The 14,689-nt window shown below is 43.8% G+C and overlaps 1 protein-coding gene across 1 annotated transcript in view; it reads left to right on the forward strand.

Moving 5' to 3' along the window:
* Window positions 1-14,689, forward strand: part of LOC117521492 — a 76,431-nt gene that overhangs the window by 44,894 nt on the left and 16,848 nt on the right. The window contains exons 10-14 of the mRNA XM_034182798.1: window positions 6,228-6,363; window positions 7,609-7,759; window positions 7,847-7,983; window positions 11,394-11,505; window positions 12,588-12,651. Of these exons, the coding sequence (XP_034038689.1) occupies window positions 6,228-6,363; window positions 7,609-7,759; window positions 7,847-7,983; window positions 11,394-11,505; window positions 12,588-12,651 (600 nt within the window). The remainder of the gene's footprint in view (window positions 1-6,227; window positions 6,364-7,608; window positions 7,760-7,846; window positions 7,984-11,393; window positions 11,506-12,587; window positions 12,652-14,689) is intronic.

The following is a 14,689-nucleotide window of genomic DNA, read 5'->3' on the forward strand; positions in this document are numbered from 1 at the left end:
CCGGCACCATTGCAGGTGCGAGCACTAGACGGCACCCTGCTTCCATTAATCACACATCAGACTCAACCAGTGACTTTGGTTGTGTCTGGGAATCACAGGGAGGAGATAGTGTTCCATGTCACACCATCTACCTCCCGAGTGGGTAACTTTGCGCACCTACAGTAGGACGTTAAGGGCGTCTGGCCAGCTTTACTTAGATGTTCCAAGGTCAAGATATAAACGCTGGGGTGATCATGCTTTCGCGGTAGCTGGCCCCAGACTGTGGAATGAGCTACCTCTTGAGTTACCTACTATTCCTGACCTAGCACTTTTTAAATCTAAGTTAAAGACTTATTTATTTAAACTGGCTTTTAACACTTAGTGGGGAGGTGACATGTTCTGTTATTTTTATGTTCTTTTTTTTTATGTGTTGTTTTAAAATTTTATTTTATATGTGTTTTATTTTGTAAATTTGTGTTTTTAATGTTAAGCACTTTGGACACCAGTCGGTGCTGTAAAGCGCTTTATAAATAAATGTTGATTGATTGATTGATTGATTGATTGAGTGATTTTGGGCTTTCCATGGATGGTGAAGCACAATCCCCGGATTGATTGGCCGTCTGGGGTTGTGACGCAGTGGAGCGAAACCTGCCACTGGGAGTGCTTAGGATCCTCGGTTCCTCCCGGCACTACGGCTAATGAGGAGGTCAAAGTCCCCCCCAATCTATCGGCGGTGCCAAAGGAGTACCATGATCTTGCTGACGTTTTCAGCAAAGATCTGGCGCTCACTCTTCCCCCGCACCGACCGTATGATTGTCCCATCGATTTGGTCCCGGGCGCTGAGTACCCGTCCAGTAGACTGTACAACCTCTCACGTCCGGAATGCGAATCAATGGAGACCTACATCCAGGACTCCTTAGCTGCCGGGCTGATCCGAAACTCCACCTCCCTGATGGGTGCTGGTTTCTTTTTTGTGGGCAAGAAAGACGGCGGACTCCGTCCATGCATTGATTACAGAGGGCTGAACGAGATCACGGTTCGCAACCGATACCCGTTGCCCCTGTTGGATTCTGTGTTTACGCCCCTGCATGGAGCCCAAATTTTCACTAAATTGGATCTTAGAAACGCGTACCACCTGGTTCGGATCCAGGAGGGAGACGAATGGAAGACGGCGTTTAACACCCCGTTAGGTCATTTTGAGTACCTGGTCATGCCGTTCGGCCTCACCAACACCCCCGCAACGTTCCAAGCTTTGGTAAACGACGTCTTGCGGGACTTCCTGCATCGGTTCGTCTTCGTATATCTGGACGATATACTCATCATCTCCCCGGACCCTGAGACCCATGTCCAGCATGTACGTCAGGCCCTACAGCGGTTGTTGGAGAATCGGCTGTTTGTGAAGGGCGAGAAGTGCGAGTTCCACCGCACTTCTTTGTCCTTCCTGGGGTTCATAATCTCCTCCAACTCCGTCGCCCCTGATCCGGCCAAGGTTGCGGCGGTGAGAGATTGGCCCCAACCGATAAGCCGCAGGAAACTACAGCAGTTCCTCGGCGTTGCAAATTTCTATAGGAGGTTCATCAAGGGTTACAGTCAGGTAGTTAGCCCCCTGACTGCCCTGACCTCCACCAAAGTCCCCTTCACCTGGTCGGATCGGTGCGAAGCCGCGTTCCAGGAGTTGAAACGCCGGTTCTCGACTGCACCTGTTCTGGTGCAGCCTGATCCTGATCGCCAGTACGTAGTAGAAGTGGACGCCTCTGACTCAGGGATAGGAGCCGTGCTGTCCCAGAGCGTGGAGGCTGATAAAGTTCTCCATCCTTGTGCCTTTTATTCCCGCAGGTTGACCCCAGCTGAACGGAACTATGACGTCGGCAATCGGGAACTCCTCGCGGTGAAGGAGGCTCTTGAAGAGTGGAGACACCTGCTGGAGGGGGCGTCGTTGCCCTTCATGGTTTTCACGGACCATCGGAACCTGGAGTACATCCGGACCGCCAAGCGGCTGAACCCCAGGCAAGCCCGCTGGTCACTGTTCTTCGGGCGCTTTGACTTCCAGATCACGTACCGCCCCGGGACCAAGAACCAAAAACCAGATGCATTGTCCCGGGTGCATGAAGAAGAAGCCAAAGCGGAGCTGTCGAACCCCACCGAGACCATCATCCCTGAGTCCACTGTCGTGGCCACCCTCACCTGGGACGTGGAGAAGACCGTCCGGGAGGCCCTGACAAGAAGCCCGGACCCGGGGACTGGCCCCAAGAACAGACTATACATCCCACCAGAGGCAAGAGCTGCCGTCTTGGACTTCTGTCACGGGTCCAAGTTGTCCTGTCATCCCGGAGTGCGCAGGACCGTGGCAGTAGTCCAGCAGCGCTTCTGGTGGGCGTCCCTGGAAACCGACGTCCGGGACTACGTCCAGGCCTGTACCATCTGCGCCAGGGGTAAGGCGGACCATCGGAGGATGACGGGACTCCTCCATCCCCTGCCAGTGCCTCATCGCCCCTGGTCTCACATTGGCCTGGACTTCGTCACGGGCCTCCCGCCGTCCCAGGGCAACACCGTGATTCTCACAATAGTGGACCGGTTCTCCAAGGCGGCCCACTTCGTGGCCCTCCCGAAGCTCCTGATGGCCCAGGAGACGGCAGACCTCCTGGTCCACCACGTCATGCGGCTGCATGGGATACCGTCAGACGGCGTCTCGGATCGGGGTCCCCAGTTCTCTTCACAGGTGTGGAAGAGTTTCTGTAAGGAGCTGGGGGCCACCGTAAGTCTCTCGTCCGGGTACCACCCCCAGACCAACGGCCAGGCAGAGCGGGCTAACCAGGAGTTAGAGCAAGCCCTCCGATGTGTCACCTCCGCGCATCCGGCAGCCTGGAGTCACCATCTGGCCTGGATCGAGTATGCCCACAACAGCCAAGTTTCGTCTGCTACCGGCCTCTCCCCTTTTGAGGCATGTTTGGGGTACCAGCCCCCATTGTTCCCGTTGGTGGAGGGAGAGGTCGGTGTGCCCTCGGTCCATGCCCACCTCAGGAGGTGCCGCCGGGTGTGGCGGGCCGCCCGCTCTGCATTGGTAAAGGCCCGGACGAGGGCTAAGGCCCATGCGGACCGCCAGCGTTCCCCGGCCCCCACATACCAGCCTGGGCAGGAGGTGTGGCTTTCGACCAAGGACGTCCCTCTGTGTGTCGACTCCCCTAAATTGAAAGACAGATTCATCGGACCATTCAAGATCCTCAAGATCATCAACCCGGCCGCAGTGAAGCTTCGACTCCCGGCTTCACTGCGGATTCACCCCGTCTTTCATGTTTCCCGTCTCAAGCCACACCACACCTCGCCCCTCTGTACTCCGGGACCGACGCCGCCTCCTGCCCGGCTCATCGACGGGGAGCCTGCCTGGACAGTCCGCAGGCTCCTGGACGTCCGTCGTAAGGGCCGGGGTTTCCAATATCTGGTGGACTGGGAGGGGTATGGACCTGAGGAACGCTCCTGGGTGAAGAGGAGCTTCATCCTGGACCCGGCCCTCCTGGCCGAATCCGCACGACATCCGGACAAGCCTGGTCGGACGCCAGGAGGCGCCCGTTGAGGGGGGGGTCCTGTTGTGTGGGCCGCTGAAGAGGAGGTACTGCTGTCCCACCACCACCAGAGGGCGCCCTGCTTGGAGTGCGGGCTCCAAGCACGAGAGGGCGCCAGATCCCGAAGAAGTGACAGCTGTCATTCTCTCCCTGCACCAGCTGTCACTCGTTTATCATCATCAACATCACACCATAAAAGCCGGACTGCAACTCCACCTCCTTGCCGAGAAATTGACTACCATTCCTGAGGTAATCCTTCTCTGCAGTATTTGGATTAATCCACGTTTTGATCTCTGTTTGCAGCCGTTTATTCCTGTGGGACAGTTTTGTTGGAGCGGCGTATTGTGGGAACCGCGACGTCTTCGCCTCCCACTCCCTCCAGATAAGTGACTGACAGGAGCTGCTTAAGTGTATGATTGGAGGTGGAGGTGCTCCCTCCCATCAGTGTTGGACTGTGTATTACTGAGTGTGCGGACTCACACTCACACATCCTGTTTTTGCTCTCTGCTAGCAGTACCAGGGTCGACAGCCGGGAACAGAGGCCACCTGGGGACTCGGGACTTGGCAGCTCCGGTGTTCTTCAGGCCGTTTGTGGTGGAAGCCGTGTGGAGTACGGCTTCTCTCTCGTCGGGGGGGTCTCCTATCTTCGAGCCTGCCACACGTCACCTGGTGCTAATTGACTGTGCATATTTTCTGTATCTTTTCGTTGTGTAGTGTCACAACATTAAATTGTTACCTTTTGGTTTATTCATTGTCCGTTCATTTGCGCCCCCTGTTGTGGGTCCGTGCTACGACACCTTCCCAACAGTAAACTTGTAAACTAAAGCTAAACTTAAGCTGTAGATCCTTACTTTCGAAAGAATTGTAGTTCCTTATATAATTATAGTTCCATATATTATGCTCTCTCCCCAGCCTGGAAGACATCGCCAGCTCTCGCTACCTCAGCAGAGCTGCCAGCATCAGCAAAGACGCATCCCACCCCAGCAACCACCTGTTTGATCTACTACCCTCCGGCCGACGGTATAGGTCAATCAAAACTAGGACAAACAGACTCCGGCACAACTTTCTCCCCAGAGCGATCACTGCACTTAACAATAACAAATCACTCTAATCCGCACCTTACAAGTTTCTTGTGCAATATCTGTAAACCATGTGCAATTTTCTCGTTCAATATGATTCCACAGTTGTATGTAATTCTCGTTTTACATTTTACTGGTCCACATTTTATTTTTCTTACCTTATGTTTATATTAGTTGTATATATGCTCTAAATAATTTACCGTTAAATTTTACCATCTTTTTATATTGCCTAAAAATTACTTGCACCACGGAAAGCACCTTTTTGGAGTTGCACTCAAATCTCATTGTAATGCAAATTACAATGACAATAAAGGCGATTCTGATTCTTTGGCTGGTGTTGAACTCTTAATTGCATCTTTTTGCTTCAGGGTGGTGCAAATCATCGATGTGCTGCGGTCCTATTACCTTGACAGTTCGATAACTGGCACGCCGCACTCATGATTTTCTATTATCTCCTGCTTCAGTTCAATAGACATAATTCTTTTCTTAAACTCTTCTTTGCACTCACTTTTTTTGGACCCATGATACCACACACGGAGAACAAGTGAGAATGGGATGCGGCCATCGCCAACTTGCGGTGGCGTCCCGAAGCACGACTCGTAACTCAGATTTCCGCTCGTATTCCAAACAAATAATGGAGCGAGTGACGGCTCGTATTTCAAAAAACTTGTATGTCGAGGTTCCATTGTAGTAGTAATAATAATTATCATTATTTCTTTGTAATTTTACAGGCCAGTAAAATACCACACAAAGACAGTTGCAGATGATCATATAATATTAAAGTGATTGTAAAACACAATTACTTTGTCACGTTAGCCTTAAAATAGTTTAGAGGTTCTGCGACTTATACAGAAAAATCATAGCTAAATGGAACCCAACTGTCATATCAAAGTTGAAATTCACACATTTATTTATGAAAATTTATCAAGTTTTCATAATTTTTAATGCTTCCATGATGTATTGAATGTGGCTAAAACATTTGCACAGCACTGTATAAAATCTTAACTTTCCCATAAATTTTTGTAGTTTGCTCATGGGGCTGTTTTGGATGCTTACTTGTGGGTGTCCATTGATGTGATGAATGAATCTCTGAGAAATTCAGAAAGCTAAGGAGGAAGGGGGTGTTAGGTGTCTGATATGATGGCTACGTAGTCCAAAGTTGGGGACACAGCATTTTTCAAAGGTCAGGTGTGGAATACCCTCCCGGGAGGGAGAGATCTGCGGTCCAAAAGCTTGTGACGGCGGCGGCATTGTTCTTCTTGATGTTGAGTGCGGTTGGCCTCAAAGGTCTGCACAGCCCTTTGGCAGAGTGAACGCTACTCAGCCCGGTTAATGGTGACTCACTCCAGCTTAGAGGGGGGGATGGCACACTTCTTTAAGGTAGCTTTGAGGAGATCTTTGAAGCACTTCTTCTGATCTTCAACACTGAGGCAACTGATGGCAAGTTCACCAAAGAGCAGTTTTTGGGACAGGAGGTCCTCAGGCATTTGACAGGCATGACCCACCCGGTGAAGCTGCTGTTGGATGCTGTATTGAATGAATTTTCTTTTCTGACTTTAATGATTAATTGAATAATTGCTATGAACCTGACTTTTTTTTTTTTATACAGAAACAGTCGGCAGCATCCGAGACCTATGCAGCCATCACCCTAACATCTGAAGATGGCAAACGATTCTTTGAACCAGTCAGAGTTCCTGGTATACCAGGCGTCTCTGAAAGGCAGAGTGTCATCCAGAAAATCAAAGGTAAACCTAAGAAAACCAATTCTACCTGTAACAAATAATATAACTGCGTGAGATTTGTTAAACGTGATGCCATTTCACCTGTGAGATGAAGTGAGCAGTTTGTTCTTGTCCATCTACATGTCTTATCACAAAATGAGAAAATGAGCTAAATACAATTTTTTTTTTGTTTGCGCAAATGGAAGGTCATGAGATTAAATTTGAGCCTGATACTGTCGATCCAACTTGCCATACATTTTCTAATACGCTGTGATCATTGAATTGATATAGTGTGCAAAAGTTTTAGGCACATCTGACATGCCTAGAATGTTTATTAAAAATGTTCTTAATTTCCTATTTAATATTAATAAATGTCTTGCCACTTACCTTGAAAAAATACACCATTGATTTTTGGGTAGGCTTTAATCAGGTTTTTATAATTAATTATTGTTCAAAAATAAATTAGCTGTTATGTATAGGGTAGTAAATCTAGACAGAATTCAAACTTAATTTGACAAGAACTTGAACAAAAAGATCATATGGAACAGAATGTTTGGCAGTATGGCAGTGCAGTGCTTCAAACTCAATATGTGGATCATCCCTGAAAAAAATGTTGGAATTGCACTTGTGTGCTGTGGTGGGTTTTGAATTTAATTTTGACTGTCGTCTCCCACCTATTAGATTGTTTGGCATTTTTAAAAAAAGAAAAAGGTGGTCACGGTTATAGTTGCTTTTGGTGCAGTTTTGTCACCACTTGGACTACGTTGGGTCAGAGTCTGTCCTGTCAGTCAGCTGATACTACGTTTGTAACACCTGATGATGATGTGTATATAAAAGCTTTATTTGAAAACTTCTGCTCTGCAAGTTTGCCGTGAACCATTTTGCATTCTAAAATGAATGTGCGTAGTAACATTTTTGACTTGGGATATTACTTGTTGTGCAGCCGGTCTGCTCTGTGTCTGCCTGATCCCGTCAGTCTCAGAAGCTAAGCAGTGCAGCACCTGGTTAGTACTTCGATGGGAGACCTCTTCGGGCCACCAGCGGCTGTGTGTGTGTTTCTCCAGGTGAAACGGGAGTTGCGTCAGGAAGGGCATCCGGCGTAAAACGTGCCAATTACCAACGCAGATCTGGCTGCATTCGCTGTGGCGACCCCGTCCAAAGACGGGAACAGCCGAAATGACAACACACACACTTGTTATACTGTTGCATTACTGTTGAATTATATCTGAATGGCATTATTACAATTTGTTGTTTTGTTTGTTTTTAAAGATGGAGAGAAAATTCCAAATTGCACTGAAGACCTTTTGCAAGAAGCATCAATACAGAGAGCCACTGACGTGGAAAAACTCTTGCTCAGTTTGTCTCCATCCACCAGAAAGTATCCTCTTTGGATTTACCAAGACACCATGAATAGTCAGAAGTATGTGCCCTTGTATTTCACCTTTCCAGATTATCATGAAATGTTTGGCTTCAGTGTTTTAAGCTAATGCATGCAGTTATTTTACAGCTTTCAGATAAATATTGATGCAACCTTTGGAGATATGGTGGAAGGACTGAAGTCTTTACCTCATCTCAATGTCACACCACCACTACATTTGAAGAGTCTGGGACTGAATCAACCACGCCTTGTTCTTCTGAGTGAAGGTACTTTATTAAATGAGTCTGCGTAGGTCAAATCTGTTCACCTCATCTTAGACTGGAAAGTCTGCTTTAGGGTAACGTCTACACCAGGAAACCTCACCAGAGGTGTGTAGTGTTCCAGGATATTTGTGTGTATATTGTCTTTTTAACCCTTACGTGGGTGTGTCACTAGTGGAGCCATCACTAGTTTATGTTGTTGGTTAGCATACCACGTACTGCCTTTTGCCATATTGTTCATTGAGAATTAATGTACACCTTTGGCAAAAAGTAGAGTTAATCACGTCAGTAAATTATACAAATAATTGTTTGAGTTCAATGGAATGAATATTTCATGAGGTGAAAGCTGGAACATACCATTCAGCGAGGCTTCACACGTGCGTGCGTGATCTGGTGTGTGCATGTGTGCTGAGTGCAATGGTACCAGACGTATGGAACCAAATTTGCACTCTAAATGGAACAAGCTGCACTTTAAATGAAATGCAACACAAATGGGATGATTTTAATCCATGTCATGTGACACACAAAGCACCAATCAAATGACAAGGATCCACAGAGCTGTTATATAAAGAATAATAGTTCTATAGTGCCACTCCTAACATAAATGTATGTATCCTATTTACACATGAACATGCAGAACCAAAGCTTTTTTTTTTTTTTGTCTTCAGTGAGATTTGATTTCATCAGAAGGGACTATGTCCAGTAATGCTACTGTATGAAAACTGTTATCAGTGTTTTAATTATGAAGTGATGTCTTATCTTTGGGAAACATATTATGGACCATGATGCCAGCTGGGCCCTTCAGTGCAGCTGGTAACTTTGTAATTCTGAAGGTAACTGAGATAAAGTGGGGGGGAAAAATAAGGGTACAGATTGGACACGGGATCCTGTAACACACTGTGCACACTGTATTGTTTTCAGAATGAAGTTCCATCATCATAATTTGTTACTAAGATCTTTGACTGAAGATTAAATGAATAATAAACAGTCTACTTCTTGTATCACCATGCAAAGCTATCTATCTATCTATCTATATATATATATATAAAATAGTGTTCAGAATAATAGTAGTGCTATGTGACAAAAAAGATTAATCCAGGTTTTGAGTATATTTCTTATTGTTACATGGGAAACAAGGTACCAGTAGATTCAGTAGATTCTCACAAATCCAACAAGACCAAGCATTCATGATATGCACACTCTTAAGGCTATGAAATTGGGCTGTTAGTAAAAAAAAAGTAGAAAAGGGGGGTGTTCACAATAATAGTAGTGTGGCATTCAGTCAGTGAGTTCGTCAATTTCGTGGAACAAACAGGTGTGAATCAGGTGTCCCCTATTTAAGGATGAAGCCAGCACCTGTTGAACATGCTTTTCTCTTTGAAAGCCTGAGGAAAATGGGACGTTCAAGACATTCTTCAGAAAGAACAGTGTAGTTTGATTAAAAAGTTGATTGGAGAGGGGAAAACTTATACGCAGGTGCAAAAAATTATAGGCTGTTCATCTACAATGATCTCCATTGCTTTAAAATGGACAAAAAAAAAAAAAAAAAAAAGACGCGTAGAAGAAAACGGAAAACAACCATCAAAATGGATAGAAGAATAACCAGAATGGCAAAGGCTCACCCATTGATCAGCTCCAGGATGATCAAAGACCGTCTGGAGTTACCTGTAAGTGCTGTGACAGTTAGAAGACGCCTGTGTGAAGCTAATTTATTTGCAAGAATCCCCCGCAAAGTCCCTCTGTTAAAAAAAAAGACATGTGCAGAAGAGGTTACAATTTGCCAAAGAACACATCAACTGGCCTAAAGAGAAATGGAGGAATATTTTGTGGACTGATGAGAATAAAATTCTTTTTGGGTCCAAGGGCTGCAGACAGTTTGTGAGATGACCCCCAAACTCTGAATTCAAGCCACAGTTCACAGTGAAGACAGTGAAGCATGGTGGTGCAAGCATCATGATATGGGCATGTTTCTCCTACTATGGTGTTGGGCCTATATATCGCATACCAGGTATCATGGATCAGTTTGGATATGTCAAAATACTTGAAGAGGTCATGTTGCCTTATGCTGAAGAGGACATGCCCTTGAAATGGGTGTTTCAATAAGACAATGACCCCAAGCACACTAGTAAACCAGCAAAATCTTGGTTCCAAACCAACAAAATTAATGCCTCGCAGATGTGAAGAAATCATGAGAAACTGGTTATACAACTAAATACTTGTTTAGTGATTCACATGATTGCTAAAAAAGCAGTTTGAACATAATAGTTTTGAGTTTGTAGTGTCAGCAGCAGATACTACTATTATTATTTTGTCTTTCTGATGCCTGATTCTGTTTTTTGTCTCTGTTTAAGGTGCAGCTCCATCCAGAGATGGAAGTTGTATTCGTGTTGGCGATCCTCCTGTCCTGTGCGCCAACAGCATTTCTTGTATATTCATCCGTGAATTGTTCTGTAATTTATGTTTGTAGCATGGCCCAAGCAGAGGGTCACCCCTTTGAGTCTGGTCTGCTTGAGGTTTCTTCCTCAGAGGGAGTGTTTCCTTACCACTGTTGCTCTGGGGGTTGGTAAGGTTAGACCTTACTTGTGTGAAGCACTTTGAGGCAACTCTGTTGTGATTTGGTGCTATATAAATAAAAATAAATAAAAAAAATAGTCACATAGCACTACTATTATTCTGAACATTACTGTGTGTGTGTGTATGTATATTTATATATATATATACACACACACACTGCTCAGCTGTCATTATGTTGGACATCTGACAAAATTTCAAATCTGATTTTTCGTAAAACAAAAGTGGACATAGTGAACAGTATTCCCAGCAGTGAAAGCATAGAATGGGATGTATGTCATTGTAAGACAAAAAAATAAAAGTGGGATACACAGAATTTACAGTGCATCCAAAAACCCACACCCCTCAAACATTCATTTACAACCACATACATGCATGCATACACACTGTTCTTGCTGTTATTGTTCAGTAATATGTCCTGAATATAGGCTTGAGTATAAAATATTGCACCAAAAAAGTATTTCATTGTCTACATGGGATGTGTTTTCTAGTGCAGTGCTCAGTGTAGCAGTAGTTTTTGGATTTCACCAAGCAGCATTGGGAGTCCAGAGCAGTCTGATCTGTTTAGCTACTGCAAAATTTTGTTGTCTGCCACAGAACTGTTACTATATCACACTAAGAACACCATGGCCTTGACTTTTCTACTACTATTTGGGATAGTAATGACACTGTCCAAACAGCTTTTTATGTAAAATCTCACATTAGATGTTAATATCATCAAATAGATCTCATTGTAGAAGAAATATCAAACTTGTCTACATTCTAAATCAGGTCATGTCTGATTACTGCCATCATGTTTGTGGGGAACAGTTTTTCTTCCTAATCAGAATTTTCTCCCCTCTCAGATAATCTTGGTGTCTATCTAAATAAATTCAAAGGATCACGTGACATGATCGAAGTACGTGATTGTCTGGATGGCAAAGTCAAGACGGTGGATGTTAACGAATTGGCCAACAAGTGAGTAAAGTCTATCCATAGACATTATTATAAAACAGATACTACTGACTCGTTGGTGTTGGAGACGTTATCCAGGATGGAGTCTCATCAGCTGTGAGTTTGAGCTGGAAAGGTTAAAGTGGAATGTTGGCAGTACAGTTCCTTCAGGTCCAGAAGTTTTACTTCAATACCTCTAAGATGCTACCTTTAGAAATGGAGTGTTAAAAAAATAAATAAAAATTAAGACCAAATTGAGTACTGAATAATGACTTTCATGCAGCAGTTCCCAAACCTTTTCTGTCTTTTGCATCCAATGTCCACAGGAATTTATTTCAGTCATTTATACAAAGCTACAACTTCTTATTGAACAAATACAAAAGTGACAAATCACCTTGTATGTTAATTTTTACCCAACACACACAAACTTGTCCATGTTCTACTGGCAGTGCACAAAACTACACAACAGAACTACATAACTACAAAATATTAGTTATTCAATATGTAAATATTGTATATTTTTAACTAAATAAATATCTTTATTCCTGTTGCCTTCTTTATCATAAAACGTGATGCAGCCAAAGGTGGTTATGTTGTCTGATGAGATAGTACCTGTGAACTTGTTATAACATAGTAGGAATGGGGCAGGGCAGTCTTATTTGAACCCGTGCGTGATATCGTGGGATTTGACCACTTCCGGGGACAGCCTGCCAGTGCGCAACACACACAGCATCACTTCACACGGAAAGATGGTATAATGTTTTGTTTTTGGCTACAATCACCGAAGCAGTTACAAGAAGTGCAGTTTTATCCAGTTCCCAGTGGAGAAGGGAAGACGAGGCAAATGGGAGAGGTCATGTCGGTAAATTTTAGTGAGATTTAATGTGAATGATAATGGGGCTGTCCCTGGAAGTACAAATTTTACATCATATGCTGTTTCATTTAACCCCTTTATCGCCCATCCTCAAACAAGACTGCAGTACCCAATTAAGTGTGTGTGTGTGTGTGTGTGTGTGTGTGTGTGTGTGTGTGTGTGTGTGTGTGTGTGTGTGTGTGTGTGTGTTTCATTTATTTATTTATTTTTCAACCATTTTTTTATTCTACAGGACAGGTGACCATAGAGATGACAGTGCATTTGTCACAACCAGGACCCCTAAAGAGGCTATAATGGTCAGTGCCATATTATGCAAACCTATCATGCATTCATTTATTTATTTAAAAGGGACGGTACATATTAATGAACACATGAATATGTAAATATGTTAGATTATAGCCATAGGCTAATTTCCGTCTGTAGTCCCTGGCAGACTGATGCAAAAATTAGTAAACAGTTTTCAGTAAGAACACACGAAACGTCACAGGAACTTACAATACTACAACAACCGACTACATTACATAGGGGTCACTATACTACAACAAGACACAAGACTGGATAAGAGACAGGAAACAAGAGGACATAGGCACCAACTTGGTCAGAGCATGAACGGGTCTCTTACACAAACACAGGCAAAGGAGGGCGCACAGATATAAAATATAAAAAATAAAAACCTACAAAATCATAATTACAATTCAATTGGAATCCATTAATTTAATTGCAAGTCTAATTTCATACATTTGTGTATCTTTAAAAGCAAAATATTAAAAACAATAACTTCTAAAGTGCTGTAGTGCATTGCACATTTCCGGAGGGTTCTTCTTAGTTTCTACAACCGAGTTCATAATGATTACATTTTTTTATTTGACCTAAGCCACTCCTTTAGGTGGCTTTTGAAAGCTTTAAAGCTTGGGGCCTCCCTCACTGTAGTTGGCAAAGCGTTCCATTTCACACTGCCTTTGTAGGACAGAACATTTTGTGCAAAACTTCAGTCCCCTCTACTCAGCCCTGGTGACCCTCAGACCAGTTCTATATTTAATATAGTTTATAAGAGGTAGAGGAGCCAACCCATGTAAGGTTTTGTATATTAGACAAGCACTTTTAAATTTTATAAAATTTTCAAAGCTAAATAGGTTATACTTTAAGATTTTACAGTGGCGATATGAAAATGGTCTTTTATCCAGAAGGAGTTTTCTTTGTGGTTCGCTGGCTGTCTAGCAACATACAGACACGTGTTGTGAGGACAGCACAATAGTAGTGCTATGACTAAAAAGATTAATCCAGGTTTTGAGTATATTTCTTATTGTTACATGGGAAACAAGGTACCAGTAGATTCAGTAGATTCTCACAAATCCAACAAGACCAAGCATTCATGATATGCATACTCTTAAGGCTATGAAATTGGGCTATTAGTAAAAACAAAAAGTAGAAAAGGGGGTGTTCACAATATAGTAGTGTGGCATTCAGTCAGTGAGTTTGTCAGTTTTGTGGAACAAACAGGTGTGAACCAGGTGTCCCCTATTTAAGGATGAAGCCAGCACCTGTTGAACATGCTTTTCTCTTTGAAAGCCTGAGGAAAATGGGACGTTCAAGACATTGTTCAGAAGAACAGCGTAATTTGATTAAAAAGTTGATTGGAGAGGGGAAAACTTATACGCAGGTGCAAATAATTATAGGCTGTTCATCTACAATGATCTCCAATACTTTAAAAAGGACAAAAAAAAAAAAACAGACGCGTGGAAGAAAACGGAAAACAACCATCAAAATGGATAGAAGAATAACCAGAATGGCAAAGGCTCACCCATTGATCAGCTCCAGGATGATCAAAGACAGTCTGGAGTTACCTGTAAGTGCTGTGACAGTTAGAAGACGCCTGTGTGAAGCTAATTTATTTGCAAGAATCCTCCGCAAAGTCCCTCTGTTAAATAAAAGACGTGCAGAAGAGGTTACAATTTGCCAAAGAACACATCAACTGGCCTAAAGAGAAATGGAGGAATATTTTGTGGACTGATGAGAGTAAAATTGTTCTTTTTGGGTCCAAGGGCCGCAGACAGTTTGTGAGACGACCCCCAAACTCTGAATTCAAGCCACAGTTCACAGTGAAGACAGTGAAGCATGGTGGTGCAAGCATCATGATGTGGGCATGTTTCTCCTACTATGGTGTTGGGCCTATATATCGCATACCAGGTATCATGGATCAGTTTGGATGTCAAAATACTTGAAGAGGTCATGTTGCCTTATGCTGAAGAGGACATGCCCTTGAAATGGGTGTTTCAAGAAGAGGATGACCCCAAGCACACTAGTAAATGAGCAAAATCTTGGTTCCAAACCAAC

Source organism: Thalassophryne amazonica, chromosome 12, assembly GCF_902500255.1.
Source record: "Thalassophryne amazonica chromosome 12, fThaAma1.1, whole genome shotgun sequence".
Lineage (NCBI taxonomy): Eukaryota > Metazoa > Chordata > Actinopteri > Batrachoidiformes > Batrachoididae > Thalassophryne > Thalassophryne amazonica.